General features: G+C 45.5%; 1 protein-coding gene across 1 annotated transcript in view; it reads left to right on the top strand.

Annotated features, from left to right (window-relative positions):
• The window catches only part of ATP8A2 (ATPase phospholipid transporting 8A2), a 479,733-nt gene that overhangs the window by 421,031 nt on the left and 37,787 nt on the right, over positions 1–20,915 (top strand). Inside the window, exons 33-34 of the mRNA XM_026493019.4 lie at positions 5,365–5,453; positions 11,548–11,652. Of these exons, the coding sequence (XP_026348804.2) occupies positions 5,365–5,453; positions 11,548–11,652 (194 nt within the window). The remainder of the gene's footprint in view (positions 1–5,364; positions 5,454–11,547; positions 11,653–20,915) is intronic.

Here is a 20,915-nt window from a genome sequence, read left to right as displayed (position 1 = left end):
CATTGAAAGCCGTCCAGATTTTCTTCTACTTCCGTTTTGAATTTAGTGCCCTGGGTTTCTGGTGTTAAATCGAAGTCAGACTCATGCCAGGAGCATGGTGCCGAGTCTGCACTTGGAGATGTTCTCTCCCACCCCGGGACAGGCGGGTGGGGGGAGAAGGAAGCTCCTCATTCCTCTCCTGCTGGGGAGAGGGAGTAGGGCTTGGGGCCAAGCAACATGTGTTTGAATCTGGCAACAGGTCCTGGGGGAAGTTGCAGACTCAAATTTTCTTCTGTGAAATGGGAACTGTGAAGGATTAAATGGGTAGGCCTGGCACTTAGTAATGCACAGGGAAATCCTAGTTCCTTTTTTTTTTTTTAATTTTTTATTACGTTATGTTAGTCATCATACAGTACATTAACAGTTTTTGATGCAGTGTTCCATGATTCATTGCTTGCGTATCCTAGTTCCTTCTCCTGGCAGCCGAGCCCTCCCCTTCTCGCTGTCAGCATTGTTTCCCCTGCACCCCATGCTGGGAGCTCAAACTGCCCTTAACTGCCTCTGGTTACTTCTGCTTCCTTTTTAAAACTTCTCTCGGACACCTGGGTGCTCAGTCAGTTAAGTGTCTGCACTTGGCTCAGGTCATGATCCCAGAGTCCTGGGATCAAGTCCCGCATCGGACTCCCTGCTCAGCGGGCAGCCTGCTTCTGCCTCTGCCCATTACTGCTTGTGCGCTCACTCTCTCTCAAAAATAAATAAATAAAATCTTTTAAAAAAATAAAACAAAACATCTTCTCATCTATCACCATGTTCTTGGGTGGCTGGACCTGGGCTGTGTGTGTGTGTGTGTGTGAGTGTGAGATGAGTAACACACTGCAGCAATTGAATGCACTAATCCCTGATCACTCCCATGATGGGTGTCCCTGGTTAATACTCCTGTTCTAACTCGACGGCTGTGCTGGGCAGCTCATTACAATCAGACAAGCCTCCAGTCCTGCCAGGGCTCTCACCTGTTCGTGCCCTAATGTGTCAACTCATTTCACCCACCTGAGCCTCAGTTTACCTGCAATGGGTTCCTATGCATTTGGCACCTGAGTGGTTCCGGTCAGTGCTCGTAAAGATGTGTTAACTGAGGGGTGCGTTCTTCCCAGTAGACAGCACGTCAAAAGGATGCTTTTAAAACCTCACTCAATAGTGTTTAGGAAGGGTGAGGACAGAGGGTAACTTAAGTCACTCAGCCCAGCTCAGTAAACATTTTTTTTTTTTTGCTATGCTGAGAGAACAAGAAAAATGTAATTAAATGTAAATACCTAAAGCTGTGGCCTTAGACAAGCTTTCAGGACTTTGGACCCAGGTCATTCTGTAAAAATGTGTAGAAACCTTTCTGGAGACACACCTCTAGGTTACATACATGAAATCTTCCCAGGTCCAAGTTTTAAACACCAATGACAAAACAATAGTTGCAAATCTCCATCTAACTTTTGTTCATTTGAGAGGGGCTTCATATTTCCAACAGGCAGTTCAAAGTTCATTGTCCTGACTTCCCTCAGCAGCTAAAATTCTTAGTTCCATAATCTGTTTTACATAGTACCTTGTTGTTGTAAAGTGTTCTTTTTCAATGAGCCCACTCTTTGATAAATATACCTGGCAGATGATCCAGGACGTAGCCCCATCAGCATAGCTTCGAAGGAGTCCACCCTCCGGGGACCGTGCACCACCCTGGGCAGGCAGAGCCGAGAGCAAAACCCAAGGTGCCAGCTCCGCGCTGCGACCCGACTGGCCACACGGCCCGCCCCAGAGGCAAGAGGGTTGTCGGTGGAAGGCTGGACTCGCAGAGGGAGCTCCTTCCTGTGGTGCGCTTGGGGGACGGAGGATGGGCTTGAGTTGCATGTTTCTTTCATGTGAGGAAGACATGCTTTCTGTAGGAAAAAAAGAGGCAATCGAGAGAGCCAAAGAGATAGGCAAACAATAATCAGCTATCATACCCCTCCTGCCGTGCCAGTCCATGCATTATGCCCAAGCACGTAAGCACGCACGATGCCACGGGGTGGTAGTCTCAAGTCCTGCAAGGCCGGGACCCCACGTTGTGTTCGAAGTCCCAGGATGTGTCTGTGAAAGGTGTGGAAATCCTATAGTAGGACTTACAAAACTTAGAGTCTATATTGATATATCTAGCTATATGTATAATGCTTAATGCTTGGACACGAGAACTTGTGGTGGACTGCATCAGGACATGGCATCTCAGGTGCAATTTCAAGATTTGGCCTAATTACGCCATTTCTCCCTCCCGCCCCGCCCATTGCCATGGTAGGTCTGTTGTAAGAGGTGTCAGGACCTAGAGCTTTCCTTAGCAGTATAACAGGACATTTCACTATGTCAATGAATACAATTCTCGATCACTTTCATTGCTACACAGAGGCCCATTGGGTGTAGGTACCCCCTAGAGTCAAGTCTTGTTCTTGGACACTTCTTTCTTTCTTTCTTTGGTAGCAGCACTACGTGGATATTCTTGTACTTGCTGCTTCTCATGTTTTCTTATTTCCTTAGGATGAACTTGGAGAGATACAATTGATGGGTCACCGTGTACTCTCATAGTTTTGAGGTTTAAAACTGTTCTTTCAGAAAGCTGGCACTCTTGTTTAGAAAAGGAAAGCAAGTCCTTCGGCTCCACCCCAGACCTCCCTTCTCAGATTCATTGTCGTCAAGTTCCAAGTACCAAGTGCCAGAGTTCAGAGGCAAAACAGGTGGGGTCAGGCGTGGGCTTTGCCAGGGCTGCCAGGGATTCGGGGTGCAGACAGACGGAGGAGATGGGAGGACAGGCACAGAAACAGAAGCCCTGCTCAGGTGCAGTCAGATGGAGCAACAAGGGCTTCGAGGGTGTGGCCGGCCCCCCAGAACAGAAGGTAGAAACCAGAGACTGAGTTGAAGCTTGCCTGCCACACTGGGGTCATGGTGAACCTCACCCTCTCGCACTGGAAGAGAGCTCTCCTGAGCCCCCCTTGATTCTCAGCCCTACCAAGTCCCTGCAAGTGTCCCCCACCTCACATGTGCTCAGCCCCACTGCGCACCTGCCCTTGGAAAGCCTCGTGACATTTTGTGATGAGTTGTGGTAAAGCCTATCTATTCCAGTGGAACCACATGGTGAGGCCTCCAGAGAAGCCAACCAATCAATGTAAAGGGTTCTGTCACTTTGATCTCCTTTCTAAGTAGCCCACCCTTCCAGGCCAGCTTGCCAGTGGCCAGCCAGCTCCAAGTTCCTGGCCGTGCTCACTGGAAACCTAACTCCAACAACTCTGGGCTGTCCAGTCCCTGCTTTTATTCAGAGGAAACTTGTCCCTCCCTCTGCTTTTGCCCTAAGTTCTCTTTTTGACTCCACACCCGACATTTAAGTTGGCCCCGCAACTCTAGTCCTTGAAACCCTCTGCCCAAAACTGTGACCCAGCATGCCAGGAACAAGTAAATCTCATCAAAGCCTGCGCTCCTCACTGCCAGTCCCTGTCATCCAGGCTTCCCCTTGGAATTGCTCTCCCTCTGCCCCTCTTGAGCTCTGGAAATACTGTTTATCTTTCTGCACACATCTCACATTCTATCTTCTTTAAGAAGTCTTACCAGCCTTCTAGCCTTCTGAAACCCCATAGAATGTGATCATGATACACTTTAAATTCCACCCTGTCTAGTGTACAGATGGTCCCTGACTTCAGATGGACTTTCAACTGAACTATTTTTCAACTTTATGATGGCGTGAGAGTGACACGCATTTGGTAGAAACCAAACTTGGAATTTTGGATTTGTATCTCTTCCCAGGCTAGCACTATATGGCACGGTCCTCTGTCATGATGCTGGGCGCTGGCCACTCCTAGCCAGACACATCACCATGAGAGTAAATAACCAACACCCAGACAGCCATGCGTGTGTCACTTTTAGTACAGTATTCGATACATTACATGAGCTACCGGACACTTTATTGTATTTTCAATGTTGTTTTTTGTTTCTTTTTTGATTGAAGTGTGGGTGACCCACCTTCCCACCTTATGTTATTTGCAGATGTGCGACATAGTGATTTGACAAGTCTATTCATAGTGTAGCTACCATGTGTCGCTGTACAACACTGTTACGACAGTATTGAGTACATTCCCTATGCTGTACATTTCACCCCATGACTTAGTCGTTCCATCACTGAAAGCCTGTATCTCCCACTCCCTTTCACCCATTTTGCCCATCCCCCCCCACCGGCAACCACCAATTTGTTCTCTGTACTTATGGGTCTTTTTTTACTTTTTTTGTTTGTTCGTTTCTTTTTTTAGATTCCAAATGTTAGATTTCACTTATGGCATTTGTTTTTCTCTGTCTGGCTTATTTCACATAGCACACCTTCTAGGTCCAACCATGTTGTCAGAAATGGCAAGATCTAGTTCTTTTTTATGACTGAGTAATATTTCATTGTGTGTGAGTGATTGCGTGTGTACATACACACGGTATCTTCATATCCATTCGTCTATGGATGGACACTTAGGTTGTTTCCATTTCTTGACTATTATAATAATGCTGCAATAAACATAGGGTGCATATACCTTTCAAATTAGTGTTTTGTTTTCTTTGGGTAAATATCCAGTAGTGAAATTACTGGATTACATGGTTATTTCTATTTTTAATTTTTTGAGAAACTTCCATGCAGTCTTCCACATCACTACTGTGGAACCCTCTTTCATAATAGATGGTTTTGCCCAATTTTCTATGATGTTCAGTAGGTTAGATGTATTAAATGCATTTTTGACTTAGGATATTTTCAACTTACGTTGTGTTTATTAGGATGTGACCCCTGTCATAAGTCAAGGAAAATCTGTAGATTATACTGCACAATGGTGTGTGTGTGTACTTACAATTTTAGTTTTCTTGAAGGCAAAGACTATAACCATCCCTTCTCCTCTGCTGGGTGTTGAGAATCTCCCTGCCTTGCACAGGTACTGGTTCCATGAATGAAGGAGCAGTGAAGGAACACGAACTCATGGATGGTGGGCACGGGGGGTGGGGTGGATATGAGGAGCCTAGCAGAGAAAAATTCATTTGATAGGAGTCTGCCTCCAGCTTTCTCTAAAGTAGGGTTTTAGGGTCAATTTTCTGACCAGAAGGGGGCTTAAAAGCACTTTATAGACAGAGGGAGACAACAACACTTGTTAAAATAAAAGGAGGCAAGGCTGATGGAGATCAGCAGAGAGGCACTCACCACATCAGGTCCTCTTGATCCTTCCCAGGTGTATGTTTTCACTGTGATTGAATTTAATGCTGTCTGTCGTTTTTGTGTCGTGGAATGTTTCACATTGATTAAATTACATCTGCTTTTGAAAGAACAAGTATTAACACACGTGTCACTTCTATTTCTCGCAGGCAACAATGGTCCTGAGCTCCGCACACTTCTGGTTGGGATTATTTCTGGTGCCCACAGCATGTTTGATGGAAGACGTAGCATGGAGAGCGTAAGTGAAAAGTGACGTAGTCACCCTAAGTCTTGCTCATCTGTCCTTGCAGTCACCTGTCATGAACCCTGGCCACAGGGTATTTCATGCTGTGGGACTTCTGAAAGGAACAGGTCTCCTGCTACCTGCCACCAGCCGATGTAAAGGGTGTTGGGGGTTTTGGTTGCTTGTGGTTTTCTTTTTTTCTTTTCACCTGTGCTTCACCTTGATAGGAGAATATAGAAAAAAAGGAGTCCCGAGACAGGCTGTGTGAAGGTCAACAGGTGTGGTGCGTGTACATGATTTTAAAGGAGGGTTTCTAAGTACAGAGTCATTCCATCGGGTTTAGGAAGCTTAACTCAAAATTCGTTTCTCCTTTTATCTAAAAATCAATGGCTAAGCGGTCACAAATATACCCTGGCTTTAAATCCCAGACTTAAACAAAAATTGTGTAGATGTAAGTCATTTCAAATTAGGAAATAACTTGGAATGAAGTATTCTTCATTTTTCCAATAATTCACAGTAGGAATCCTTCAAACATAATTTATTTAGCGTGTCAGTGTGCAGATCTATGAGAAGATTAGTCACAAAGATGAAATTATAATGTAGGTTAAGTGGGAAATAATTCATGCTCAATTTTTGCTTATGTGTTTCAAAATATATTGTTTCCGAAATATCTTGTGCACAAGGTAAGCAAAACAACTCAGTTCCAAAAAATAATGTTAATTTTAATTTCATCCCTGAGAAAGAGATGGAAGACTCCAAAAGAGATAATATTGATTTTTGTTTGGGGTAGGCTGATTCCTCCTACAAATAGTTGCCAACTTCCCTGAAAATTGAGACTCCTGGATTGGTTTTACTTTGGGCAAAGCATAATTATTTTGGGGCCCTGAGGTAGAGAATTGAGACTTTAATCCAAACCTTCCAGGAAAAGACATCAGATTTCATTTTTATCTCCCCCTTCCTCCCACACTCAATGAGAATTGTTCTTGCCTGACAGTTAAGGATGTCTTTTGAAAAAGTCTTCATTTTGGCATTACCTTGACAACCAGTGATGCCTAATGCAGAGAGAGACAGGAAGAGAGAGAATTGTATAGCACATATTTTGGGTGTTGTTTTTTTTTTTCCCTCTTCACTAAGTTTTGCAACTATTAGTAAAAATTAAGTGCTAATTTATTAAATGGCTTGATTAACCACTACTTCCCTTTTATCTGCTAAAACTGTATTCTATAAATAGCTGAATTGGAATCCTTGGAAATGAAATTATTATAACCAGGGAAGATGTTTTCTTAATCTAATAAATGCGCTGAAGCAAAATGCTAGTTCTATTATTTGTTCTTATAGCACATAGCCCCGTTGTGGCATGCTCTATTACCTTGCTGAATTTCTTCAATTTTACATGACAGGTTAGTTTTAGGTAAATACAACATGATACTGGCAACATCAGATCACTTTATAATTTATAGTGATTGAGAATAGGAATGTGATTATAAATTAATCTCAGCCTATTTTAATTCAACTATCTTGATTAACGTCACGGAAAAAAAAAATGTTTACCGAGTCTGTGTATTTGCCAAGTGAGACTTTAGCAGAAGTATCCTTCTACCATTTCAAAAAATGGTTGCAGATTACGATGTCTCTACCTCCTCATCAGTCTTCTGGATCTTTTCCAGTCCATTCCATGTAAAAGTTACCAGTCACCAATGAGGCAAATTATTCCTTCAAACAGGACTTGTTTTTGGTTTTCCCTGGCACTATAAAATTAGCACCATTTACATTTTAGCAAGGATAAATCAAAGGACACTGCCTCCACCTCCACCATATGGAAAGAGTAAAAGTCACTTGTTTCCGAGAAGCTTGCCAGCCAGGTAGGAGAAGGGACCATGCACTACGAAGGAGGTGCTGGTCGGGGGCCAGCAGAGGCAGACCCCAGGCGCTGTTCCTGCTACCTGCTGCCTCCCGCCCGGGACAGGCCCAGAAAACAGTCCTTCCCAAGAGCAGACGGCACCTCAGCTTTGGGCTGAGCTGGAAAGGCTCCTGCTGAATTCCAGAGGCACTTACAGAAATGTACTTTTGTTTTGTTTAATTTGGGGAAGCCAGGGAGGATGGTATATATTGGCTCTCCCAGGCAGTATTTACCCAGAGTTCATGCTCAATTTGTCATACACATTTAATGTCCCAACTACAGTCACCTCTCTCCTCAAAGACAAACATCTGGGAAGCTTATTTGGGAATTTTCCCTGAGATCGTGGGGCCCAGGTTTTATCTTATATTATACTCCCAACCTAAAATAGATGTTTCTGGGTCCAGTAAAATCAGAGGTTTCTCCAGGAAGTGGAAGCCAACTATGAGTTGCTCACCTCTGGTGAGGCCACCGTGCGGGATTGTGATTTCTCTTTCTGAGCTTCTGCTTCCTGGAATGTGTTCTGTTTTCCCTTCCTACACACTGAACAAAAACATGAACCCTGATTGCCCACAGCCACCCTTCGTTTGGTTCCAGTTGTCAACTCTTTATTGAAACATGGTGTGCTAGTATGGCTGTCCTTGGACTTCCCAGGAGACTTTTGAATGAAGTGAACCGGAAGCCCAGGGCCCGCGAAGAGCTTGTGCCGTGACAGCGATGTGCAGCCATGTCTGCAGTGCGGTCACTATCTCTCGTCTGGCTTTGGACCAATCTTGCAGACCTTTTGTTTTGCTTTGCATTTTCATGGTTAACTCTATTTTGGAAGAGCTTTTAAATACCAGCAGAATGCAGGCCCACCTTTTCATGGGTCTTTCTAGCAGTGCTTAGCAAAGTGAGCTGCTCTCTCTTTCTGCATTTCCCCCCTTACTTTGCCCAGTCCCTCTCTCCCATTTTAGGACCTAGACTGTTCAGAATCAGAAAAAGAAAAAAAGAAACTCAGCATGAGGTAATTTAGTCATTTTTTCCACGAAGTCTGTGAGCTTTCTGCTTGAAGATCCATGACTAGGCTATCTTAAGTCAGATTTGGACGCCGTAAAGTACCTACTCTGTTATCCTGTTAATCATAATTTTCACGAGGGACCGAACTAACACATCTTTTACTAAAATAATTGATTGATTATATGTGATACCTGGCTAATGAGTATTTTTATTAGGAGCATGAAGTTTAAATTGCCCAAAACTACTTTAATAACCTTTAGCTTACACACTTCCAAAATGTTTACCCATGACAGCATTCTTAGGTGAGCTGCCATGTACTTATTCTCATTTAGGAGAAATCCGTAAGTTGCTTTATAAAAATAACGTAAAGCTCAAGGCCACCGAACACAGGAACCAGCCTCCTTTTATCTAACTGTATCTCTTATACTTTACCAGCCAGCACACAATACGTTCAGCAATTCCGGAATGACTTCATTTCCTTATTATAATCCCAGATAGACACTGAAATGGAAATAAAAGGTAAAAGGAAATTTCTGTATACAAATGAGTCTTGATTTAAAAAAAAAAACAACTTTCTACCTAAATGAAGTTCATATGAAGCACATTGTATTTACATTTTCATCCACATTTAGAGTTGAACATTTCCTCTGACTTACTACTTTATCATGCAAAAAAAACAGCCAAGGAAAACAGTTTCCAGGAAAAAAAAAAAAGATGAAAATGTCAAGATCCTAAGCCAATTTATTTATTTTAAAAGTCCCTCATAACCTGGAGTTGCGCACAGCTATACCTGGGCTCACAGATGACCCTCACCCCGACCGTGGCTAAGCACCCCCACCTGCCCCTTCTGCGGTCATCTGGTCTCTTGAGGCGGGGTTAGATGGAGCAGCCCCGGAGCACCGGGGATAAGCCGCTCCTGGGTAATGGGGCTCACATTGTCACAGCTGTGACTGAGAGCAAGCCAAACCCCAGCTCCTGGTGAGACCTAAATTGCATGCCGGTGGCTAATGCTTCAAAACTGTCTTTTCACAGGTGGACTTTGTTGGGCGGGGGTGGGGGGCGGTATCATTTATCTACTTAAGGCTTTATTAGGTAAAGGCTGTTGAGAAAGCAGTGTCACATTGCTAACATTGCTTCTACCCCAGAGCCACACGCAGAAAGACTCACAGAATCATCCCCAGTGTTGCCCCCCAGCGTTCTCATAGAGTGGTCATGGGAGCTAGTCTAAATACTAAAAATACTAAAAAATTGCTGAGTAACCCTTGGACACAGATGAGTTTGGTCCACCGAGAACACACACAGTGCCTGGTGGCATCAGCATCCTCAGATCATTTCCTTCTGAGGTGATTTTATGAAGGAGCCCAAACCGGCAGCTTCAATGCAGTGGGCCAGATTCTGTCTCCCTTGGCCTAAGGTGTAGATTTCCAGTGCCCTGCGCCCACTGGCCCAGCCTTCCTGTTCCTGGCCTACTTCTTGTCGATGCCCTTGTCACCCAGCCCACAAGAGAACTCCCAGGGCTGTTCCAGAGGTTGGAGAGCCCTGCCTGCTCTGTGCGGGGAGGAAGAGAAAGGAAGGAGGGGAGGACAGAGGTGGAGGGAGGAGGGTCTGAAACAGAGCACACACTCATCCTCGGGAGGGGCGCACGTGTTCTCCTGGGGCCTGTATATCCAGGGTGAATCCTGCTGGACTGCGGTGGGCCACTCGGTTGTCTTGTTACCATTCTAGCGCCGTGAGCCCATGACATGAAAGTGAAAGGTGAGGGCCCAGCATATTCGATAATACGGAACAGTGTAAATTTTAACCTTCTTTTTGACTGTCTCCAGCAAAACGTTAAATGTTTTCTCATTTCTTGTTTAAATTAAAATTCCACAGCCTCTGCTTTGAACTGTGGTATGTTATCACTACTGAGTCCTCGGACTCGGCTTGATGTAATTAAGGTATTATGTGTTAAGACCTGTGCGGCCAAGTTCTCGTGTTTACTTTGGGGGAAGGAATGGCAGGCACACACAGTGTCTTAGCGCTGATACTCCATTACAGATTAACTTGGAGTGTTAGGGGATGACTGCGCATTATCTTAACAGACTTTCTTCCCTTGAAGGTGGAGAGTGGGCGGGGGTACGTGATTCCCCTCAAACAGCTCACGTCTCCCGGATGGTCCCGCTACGCCGTGCTCACTCCCTTGCAGAGATGCTCCGTGTTTGTTCCTATTCTGTCTTGAGCCCTGGTCCTTAACAGGATCTCCACATCTGTTTACACTGAAACCAATGAAAAGCTTTTCATCATAAGGAACACTGTCCTGTTTTGCTAAGCGCGGAGCCTTCTTCTTCTTGAGTTTTTCTTTTCCTGCTTCATACCCTTGTCTAGCTAACTGCCTTTCTTCAACTGTATCCTTTCCAATAAGTAGCTTTGTGTGTAGTCTTAATTCTAGGAAGGCCCTAGATCAGCCACTTATTCGAACGTTGTAAGGTATTCTTCGTTTAACCAGAAAAAGGGTGCGGGCAGCTCTTCCTACAGTTCAAGGGGAGGGACAGGACCAGGCTGAGGGGTCAGCTGCGGTGGAGAGGCTGGCCTGTTTTTGTTATTGAATCAGTTGTTTTACTCCGTGGGGGCCCACGAATATGGGCCCTAAGGGTAAATCTCTGCAAGAAGAGCTGTGCCTGGATATTTGTGTTGACCCTCAATTTCAGGTACAGGGTTCGGCTTGAAGAACATGACCTCCAGCATTATCAGTCCCATTCCTGCTGTGACAGTGGCTCTTTCCACGCTAAAAAGAGAACACACTGCTCACCCAGGGCTCTGGGGTCACAGTAGGGGCCAGGGCCGAGGGACCGGCATACATCCACTAGTGAAGGATTTAAAGCATCTTCTGGGTTCTTAGGCCCTGAAAAGCTTTAGAGATAGACCCATGACTATCCGTGAACCCCAGTCTGTGGTCTCAATGGCAGGGGTCGGCAATAAGCAATGTACTCTGAGGGATGTGGGGCAACTTCGGAGGTTCATGGTCCAAGTGTGTTCTGCAAGACTTGGGATGCTTCCCAGGTTATGGCGGTGGAACCCTGGCCATACACAGGGACTGTGAGTGTGCCGGGATGTCCGAAGCTGCAGCCTCAGCCTCGAGGGGCATCCAGATATGGTCCCAAAGGGAGCAGCCAGTCTTTACATCTGTGTAAGGTTCACGTGTCATGTGCTTTTTGTCTTTTTCTCGTGACACAGGGCCCAGCACACCTGCAAGAAAACGCTGCTGGAGGAGGTTCAGGAGCTGGAGACGAAGGCCAGAGTGATGGGGAAGGCGATGCTTCGGGACAGTAATGGAAAGAGGTGGGTCGTCACCGGCCGAGTGTGTGGGGAGCACCGGTCCTCCCAGCCCTTCTCCCTACCCTTCCTTCCCAGCTTTCTTTTTCTCGTCTCGGGTTTCCATGTGAGCATAAACTACTCAGTTTAAAGCATTTTGGTTATTCTCTAAGAATACTGTCATTGGGAGATTTAAATGACATTTTTCTCAGTGGCCATATGAAATCCGGCCTGTCCCCGGGTAAAGCTGGGGTTTTTATTGGGTCTGGGTAAAACAACCCACATGTAGTAAACAGAATAGTAGCAATACTATCCTGAGGTGGAAAAGTTCTGGTTTAGTTATATTACGAAAGAGTGTTTAAAAACTAGGCCTTTTGATATCAGGGCCAATTATTAGCAACTAAAGGATGAGTATCTACCATGAAGGTTTGCGTACCAAGTAACGCCTGTTATTCATGTAAATCGTAAAACTGGTCACAGTTCACGCAAGTATACCTGGGCCTTTTTGTTTTCCTTTTAATGCATTATGATTTTCTACGGGTGTTGAGAAAACTATCGCGTGACGTACGGGCTGGTTCACAGAGACAAATGCTGTCGTTCCCTCTCCTTCCATGTGGGAGAACCTCAGCCACCTCTTCCCCGCCCCCAGCAGTGAGGCGTGTGAAACGCCTTTGTTACAGTGTTACCAGATTGCATTTAGTTAAAGCCCATCTACCAGCAGAGAAGGTCTACCTGGACCCAAGAGCAAGTTCGTGTTGCTGTCTTAGACACATAGCATGTCTGGAAAATTATAAGTACAGCTCTCCTATAAATGCTTCGCAGGAAATCTGTAGCTAAGTGCTGGGGAAACCGAAATCTATGAGTTGAATACTTCTAGAGGCTCCTACTATGTGTCTCGTTTGTATTCCATTTATTCATACCATCTTTCAAAGCAATGAAGACAAAGCATTTTTTTAAGGAAAGAGAGTCCAAATTTTGACAAGTATTAGGAATATAACTTTCAATAACTGCAGATGTTTTTGGAAAGGGGTGGTAGAGTACGTAGTTGAAGTTGTGGTTTTTGTGTTTGTTCATGACATTTTTTAACAAGTGAGTCCATTAGCATCCATTACTTGGCAGCTGTGCTCGTCACTCTAAAAAATAATCTGTCAACAGGACAAAAATCACTGTCTTCAGTAAGCTGAACGCCACGAGTGTGTGGGGACAGCGGCAAGGCTTAAAACAGATCTGTAGATAACCGTTACCAGGGCAAGCACATGGCTAAGGTCTGCTCTGTCCGTCAGATGCTTCAGGCACAGTGCTTAGAACCTACTAGATTTTCAAGGACTTAGCAAAAATTCTTGAGACCTGAAAAAAAAAAAAGTGTTGGTGGGCTTTAAAAATAGGGAGAAGCCTCCGCAAATTGAAATTAACAAAGGCTTAAAACTCTACGAAACGCAGATCAGTCTTAGTAAGTGCTACGCTTAATAAGCACGCTCAGTTTTAGCATCTTTGGAAACAGCTCCCAGGGCCTCTTAGATCTCAAGAGCGCTCACATACACACAGTAACTGCTGAGAGATCATGGGTAATGTCTAAGTAAAATGAGAACTTCAAAGCCAAATTCTGAAACTCTTCTCCAACGTTGGACAAGAAAACCTTGGCTCACATGGCATAAGAACGCGCTTTACCATGTTCCATCTGACCAGGGACTGGTCCTGGCCAGGGAGGTTAAAACAGGGCTGGACCTGGGATGGGTAGCGTGGAGGCATTCAGAGGAGGCAGCAATCCGGGAGGCCAGCTGGCTTGAGAGAAGGAGGGCTTCATGGGGGAGCAGGATGGAAAACAGGGCTTGGAGGAGGTGAGTGGACGGACATGATGAGCGTGTTTCCAGCAGAGGGAGCAGCCTGTGCGGAGGCAGTAGTGGGACTGAGGGCCGTGGTGCAACCCACAGGGATCCGCAGCCTGTGTTTGAATTCTGGCTCAGCTACTGCTCAGCCACGTGACCTTGGACAAGCTAGTTCATACGGCGAGATGGTCTCTCCGTCCACAACAGAGGACTAATATGTGGGGGAAGGGGGGCGGGGGCTCATGAAACAACATGAACAGCATGGCATATTGTCTGACCCGTGGCCGGAAGGCACAATGTCAGCTGCTAGTCTTCAGTTTGGCTGGAGGGGGTAGGAGCCCTCCTTACTGTGGATAAAAAGAATGGAATTTTTTAAGACTCATGTATCCTGTTCAGAATTCACTTTTCAATGTTCCAATGAGTATCAGAAGATAATTAGAGTTTACACGTGGTTTCCTACTGTCTGCATTTTAAAATCTGTTTTCTGATCACTTTGTAAATATTGCAACTTCGTAGTTGCGGTGACAGTGCATGAATGGGAGTGTGCCCCCCAACCCTCCACCCCATGACTCATCTCCTCTAGTCCCAGTGTCCTGCCTTACTCATGTGATCCCCTCCTCCTAACATCCAAGAATGCCCAGCCACCACCACCACCATTTGTTTTTTTCTCCCTCCTAATTGCTCCCAGATTTTCTGGGTGGTCCCTTTGCAAACTAGCTAGTGGTGACCGGCTGCTCTGATTTTGTCCTGCTTGGCCTCACAACTGTTCGTTTATCACCTTTGTTTGCTTCTTTCACACCTGCCTGGATTCCTGTGGGCCTCTGGTGCTGGTGAGGGGTGGGGGAGGGTAAGCCCGGGATGCCGCGGGGGTGGGGGCGGGGGCGGAGGTCTCTTGAGCTCGGTTCTTCCTTGGAAAGCTTTAGAGACACCCTCATCGAGAGAGCCTGAGTACTTTCTCTTCTCACACCTCCTTGTTCCTTATTCCCCACCCCCATCTAACATTTCAAGGTGCTTGTGCACCCTCTTTAGCTGCTAGGCTGGCACATAGTAAAAGCTCTGTAAATATTTGTTGACTGACTGGAAATGCAAAAGCCCAGTGAGTCGGTGGTGAGGAAGGGAGGCTGAACTGGCCTTATCTGTGCAGACCTGCCCGTGCCTGTTGTGTCGGCTCCATGGAGAGTAGCCACAGAGCGATGCTGAGAGAGAGGCAGGCGGCCACTCGGCCTGTGTGAGGGGGCTGTTTATCTCAGGGCCTCAGAATAGAGCTAACGGATTCACAGACGCATGGGACATGAGCATCGCCTACCCGCGCAGAGATGAGTAGGCTGGGAGCCAGTCCTCCCACCCGTCCCGCCTTCCAGTGCGAGCAGGGCCTCTGCTCGCCAGGTGTCCTCAGCATCCCTAACCACAGGACAGTTACGCAGCTCAGTGCTGAAAGCCTTCCTTAGGGCCCCTTCAGGACGCCCTGCCAAGTCATAAAACCTGGGTCCAAGTCACTGGCAAATATTCTAGCAGTTTTTCTCAGGAATGTACTCATAAGAAATAGAACAAAAATTTTTATGCATTAATCTAAAAAAAAAAACCACTTTCGTGCCAAATTTACAATTACAGTTTTGAAACGGTAGCTAGGAATTCTAAGTGTCCCTCTACGCCCTTTAGCCATTCAATAAAACACTTCAATTTACCATTTTATTGATCTTGTTGAAGCCCCAAACTCTTACATTATTTTGGTAAACATGAAAATTCCATTAGCATGCTCCTGCACTTTTGTGCTAGTAAATCTTGTCTTCCAAAAGACATGAGCCTATGCTCATGACTTAGAGAAAACAAGCTGGTAAAGAGAAAAGACGAGATCTGTGAATGAGATATCTAGAAAGTACAGGGAAATAAAATGCTTCAGGTGGCGAACAGGAATGTTTTTATTTTGTCTTTTATTTTGTCTTTTCCTGATGAAACATTTTTCTTGATATGTTGTCTGTGTACCTCGCAAACACTAGACACCTGTTAATATTTGTATTGTTCAGAATAGCTTTCCCCAAACCATCTTCCCCAAAAATCTTGACCAAGAGATATCCCTACCGGTCTGCGTGTAGAATAGAATCTGTCATGTATGTCAGTGCTTTGTACGTGTCTAAAAAAAAATGTGCTAAAGGGAAGAATTCTTTCTTTCAATGTTCTGGTAATATTTTCTCCCTTTTTATTCCAAAAGTGTAACTCATGCAATTTTTTTTTCCTCTGGTGGAAGAAAATCTACAGGTGGCCACATACCTTTACAAATATAATTTTAAAAAATGCCAAAGATGTCATGTATGGGTGACAAACAGAATTTTTTCCCCTTAAATTGTTTTCCTTCCTTGGTGCCAGGTAGAAGGTGTTCGGACGTTCTGGGTATTACAGTCAAGAAGAAAGGTGAATATATTTGATGAAAACATCTAGTTTTCCAGTTATACCTAATCTGAATAAACCACAAGGAGACCCTTGTTTTGTTTTAAAACTTCTTTCTGTTCATTGCAGTTGGGGATGAGGGGGTAGGGTAGGCCCTGGGCTGATTTTCTCCAGTTTCAAGGTCAAGGAGCTCTGGTTGCTACCCTTGGCTTTCACCAACAAGGCGATGGGATTCTCTTTCACTTAAGTGCTTCCCTGGAGTATAGTTTACTCTGTGCCCTTGGTAAAGGTAGCCGGGTGACTGGTCTTTGCCTTATGGTGAGCGATCACTGAATCTCTTATTTGGTTTTATGTCCTTGTGAATGCTGATACAAGGGCTCTGTGACCCCGGGGCCGAGCCGGCGCACACTGGGTAATCTAGACAGCCCGTCTGTCTCTTGGGAATTCAGAAGGGAAATGTGATTCACTCCTGTGTCTGGGTGCCACAGCCTGTGCTCACGCAGCGTCCATGTCATCAAAGCTACCTCTGTGCAGATGGGCAGACCACGGGTCCAAGCCAGCCGTCTGGGGATCCTAATGGAGTGTTATCAGTAGAAAAATAGAGGCCAGAGCCTGAAACACTTCAGCACCATTTTCCAACACACCAAAGATTACTCCTCCACACCAGGCCTCACTCACCTGGCGCTCTTTTAAAAACCAATTATGTTAAAAAAAAAAAAAAAAACTCCCCGATACATTTTGAGGTGCGAAAGCAACTCAAGAAATAGCCACTATGTTTTGAGTTTTAAAGAGAAATCCTTTGATCTTTAAAATAATGTTTAAAAGCTTTTTGGTATTGTCACACCTCCCAAGTCAAAATTACATAAATGCTGAGTCAAAGATGAGTGCAAGCAAGCCTCAAAAAAGGAGGTACACCAGCTTGATCGTATATTATTTCCCCAATCTAGACTTTATATCATTTCAGGAGAAATAGTTTTTCCTCCTCGTTTTGGCTATTGGCAGCACATGTCTCTCTGTCTTCCCTTTGTTTCCCCTTCCCACACTTTTCCTCCCTAAAGTATCTGTAAGTTTTTTATTAGCTAAAACGATAGGAAATTATGGCATCATTTTAGCAAACCTCTCCAGGCCAGGTGGCAAATGTCTGCTTCCAACACCTGGTTAAGATTTATTTCACTTCCAGCTGCATTTTTTCCACCACTGTGTCATGAAGCCGAAGAAAGAGCACAGAGCGTAGGGACAGACAGACCTGAGTTGGGCTCTAAGCCCTGCCACTCACTCAGCTGTGTGACCTTGGCTGGGTTATTCACTTCTCTGAACTTCAGCTTTCTCATCATCAAGTGACTTGGAGGTTTAAGGGAAATAAAACATATTAAATCTATAGCATATGGAGACGTTCGGCAAGCGGTAACACCATGTTGTCCCCTAGCATAGAAGCTGAATAGCAAGTTTCACTGGCCGTTTTAACACATGTGGGTTTTTCCCAGAGCTCTCAGAGCGTGAGTACAGCACACACTGGTTTGCATCATCATGGTATGCCCCCCTGGCTGGGGCGAAGGGCGCAGACCCAGCTGAGCCCCAGACACACCAGAACAGCGGGAGGAAGCCACAGTGAGTTTGGGGTCAGGGGCATGGGGGAGAGTTCACAATCCTGACAGTTGCCTAAGTCAGCCTTGGGTTTCTGCTTCCACTAACTCCACTCCAAGAAGGGCATGTTCCCAGCCAGGCTGTGTCCCACATCCAGACCGTCTGTATGCAGCACGTCTATGCCCAAGCTGGCCATCTCCTGCTGAGGACCAGCCCTGCCTTCGGAGTTTCCTGTCCCCATCAGTAATGAGTTGCTGCAGCACCTCAGACACCCTCTTGGCATCATCCTGTCCCCTCTCTGTTGCCACTTTCAGCAAGACACCAGGACTCCGAACTAGGCCACCTTTGTAGCCCCTAGGCCAGCACCGTTCCCGGGATCAGTGGCTTCTCTGCCACTCTGTCCCCCTGACTAATCTCGCTGCTGTGGTGCCTTCCTGCCTCCCTCCACCTCCACACAGCTGAGCCGATTGCCAAAGCACAGCCCTACTCATGCCGCTCCCTGGTCTAGAACCTTTCCTATTAGCTGTCCAACTAAGTGCGGACGCGGGCCACACAGTGATTAACGCCTCCTCTCCCTCTTTTGGCCTCCCGCCTCCCCTTGCCCTCCCAGGCTTTTCTGTGCTGGGCCTGCTTTTCTGTGGCTGGTGGTGCCTCTTGGCCCTTCTCTGTTGGCTGGTTTTAGACAACAGTGTGGGTACTGGGTTGAGCTCTGGGTCCTCGGGGACAAATGAGGCAGACCCTTGTCCTGGAGGGACCTACAGTCCTGAGGACAAATGCTTCCACCTCCAGACACACTCTCTGCCGTGACTAAGTTGTCTCTGACTTCTTGCCACTAGGATGTCAGCCTGGGCTGCCTTTAATGTATTCATTTTGAAACTTCTTTCAGTTACTCAAATATTCAACATACACAGCAGTAGAACAACTAGTACAAATGTCCTCTGCCCAGAATTTTAACCCTTACCAAGATTTTGCCGCAACTGTTTCTTTTGGCTCCTTTTTGGCCCCATTAGGGTTTCGCTGAAGCATATACACAAATCCTCAGCATCTCACCCTCACATACTTCAGGATATGGCTCTAAATATCACATCATCCATTTTAACAGGTATTATCTGTTAATACGTATTATACTTGTTTATGCTATTACATATAAACACTGTAACTGCAAGGCCTTTATCGCATTCAAAAATTAACAATAATTCCTTGGTATCAGTTGATACCCAGTCCATAAACAGATTTTCTGGGTCCTCCCAACCCTCTCTTTTTAGGGATTTATTAGGTTTATATGAGGATCAAGTCAGGGGCCACATGTTACCTTTGGTTGCTGTGTTTTTAAGTTTCTTTTACTCCCTAGAAGCACCCCCACCCTCCAACCCCTCTCTTCCTTGTTTTTAATGCCATGGGCTTAACAGAAGTTATGCTCCATTTTCTTTTTCTCACAATGATTATCACCACATGCTGTGAATGAGTTTGCTCCTATGCAGAAGAGAGGGCTCAGCCTCAAGGAGGTGGGGTCACCCCCCACCCCCAGCATCACCCAAGCAAAGGCAGAGGCCAGACCCTCATCTTTGACTCCAGGCTTCCTTCCACAAAGCCAGGGTATTGAGAGCTACCCAAGTGGTTCCATTTCCAATTGCGTCTCAGTTGGCGTGCGTGGAAAGCGCTGGAGCCCCCAGAGAGACCAGGAGGGGGGGCCTCCTGACGGCAAGAATCTGACTGGAGGTTGCAGGGAAAGGTCAAAGTCTGCCAGTTTGATAACATCACTTGCAGAACTCCAAGGAAGCCAGAAAATTATAGTTGAATGTTGGTGCCTTACCCACCCCTAAATGTAAAGAGAACACAGAGGCTCTGCCCTCCCCTACAGGAATACAGAAACCGAACAGTCCGTCCACTTCAGAGCAAATACAAAGGAGTTCACGAAGGCGCTCAGCAGCTTTGATAGGATTCAGGAAAGAAAAGCCTTATTGAGGAAGATGATTTCCAGCCAGAATCACCTTAATGGAGAGTAAGATGGTCTGTGAAAGAAACTAATTGAGTGGATTTAATCCTGTGTAGGGAAGAAGCCAGGGCAAGGCCAAGACACACATGATGGTTGAGACCACAGGGAAACGTTCTTAGAACAGTGCGAGAGTCCACCGCACCCCCACACAAGCCCAGTGAAACCAGCCGCCTTGCTGACAAATACTCAGAACAGGTGAGGAAATGCATTAGTAGAACAAAGAGAGTAAACGGTGCAGGAAATTACAGAAAGGCTCACTGGATTACCCAAATGGGGATTTCTGGTGACTGTTTGCATCCTGGGCCCAAGAAAGGGAGAGGATGAGGAAAGTCAACTCTTAAGGAAGTAAAACACCTAATTAGCATTTACCTAATGCCTAAGCCTCCTGTGTCAACGGAAGGTAATTGGTTCTCTGTTATTTTATGGATAGTAAATCCTGAGTGCCTTTGGGATTATTGTTGTTGTTGTTATGGACGGGTGTTTAATAATTTAAGAAAACTTCTACAAATACCTTTTGTCGTATGTTACGAAGCAAGAAAAGGACTTCTCGTAGACACCCCGGGAGCTGTGCCCACTGGCTGTTGCTGGATTGAAAGGATTGCAGAATGTTTATGCAGCTCTGGAAGATGAAGAAACCGTGGTCTAACTTGGGTTGCGGGGAGGTGAGCTGATGGGCGTGGAAGCAGGTTAGTGTCAGGCCTCAGTGTGCTGGTAACACGTCCTTAGACTCTGGTTCCGGGATGACTTGAGGAAATTTATTTTTCTCATCAAGGCAGGTTAGTTTAATGTCAGCTTTCTGTATTTGCCAGCAAGGCCCCTTTGCAAAAATCATTTTTACTGGAGTGGTTAATGTCCGTAACTGGTACTGATGGCTAGATGGCTCGTCGCATGCCTTGTAAAGCAGTCTGAAATATTCTAATCCGCTTTTTTTGAAAGTCAGTTTTATTTAACCCATTTGAACAACAATAGAAACATGCAGAGGTAAATTTTTAAATAATTTTTTTTCACACCGTAGGTCTTATCATTTGAATAGCGATATTTCACATTCCAAACAGAGATTAGTTCTTCAGGAGGTTTTGAGATCTTGGCTAATCACTTTTCTACTTCATTATCAGTGAGTGTCTGCTTTTCAGTGTGACTCGCTTTTCCACCCTACCTCCAACTGTGACAGTAAAGCATTCCAGCCAGCAGAAAACGGATGACCAGGGACACCCATTCTGAAATCGAGTTACAATTTAAACATAATCCAGGAACAGCCAGATTCCTCTGCTCATTTCTCAATGGGCCGTTCCTAAATCCTTAGGGAGGCTGAGGAAAGAAGTGTAGACCTTCTAGCGGCCCAAAAGTACAGGCAAAGTTGCTTCTGTAGTGCATTTAAGAGACTTACTGAATCCCCTGGATGTATTGGACTTTTTGAGGAAAAAAGAACTCGAGAGCCAGTGCTGGACATATTTATTTTTGGTGTGTTTCTGCACCCAACGCTACTCTAAACACACACA

The sequence above is a fragment of the Ursus arctos genome, unplaced genomic scaffold (genome assembly GCF_023065955.2).
Source record: "Ursus arctos isolate Adak ecotype North America unplaced genomic scaffold, UrsArc2.0 scaffold_10, whole genome shotgun sequence".
NCBI classification, from domain to species: Eukaryota; Metazoa; Chordata; class Mammalia; order Carnivora; family Ursidae; genus Ursus; species Ursus arctos.
Note: the sequence above shows the minus strand (reverse complement) of the source record. Positions and strands in the feature narration are given on the sequence as shown.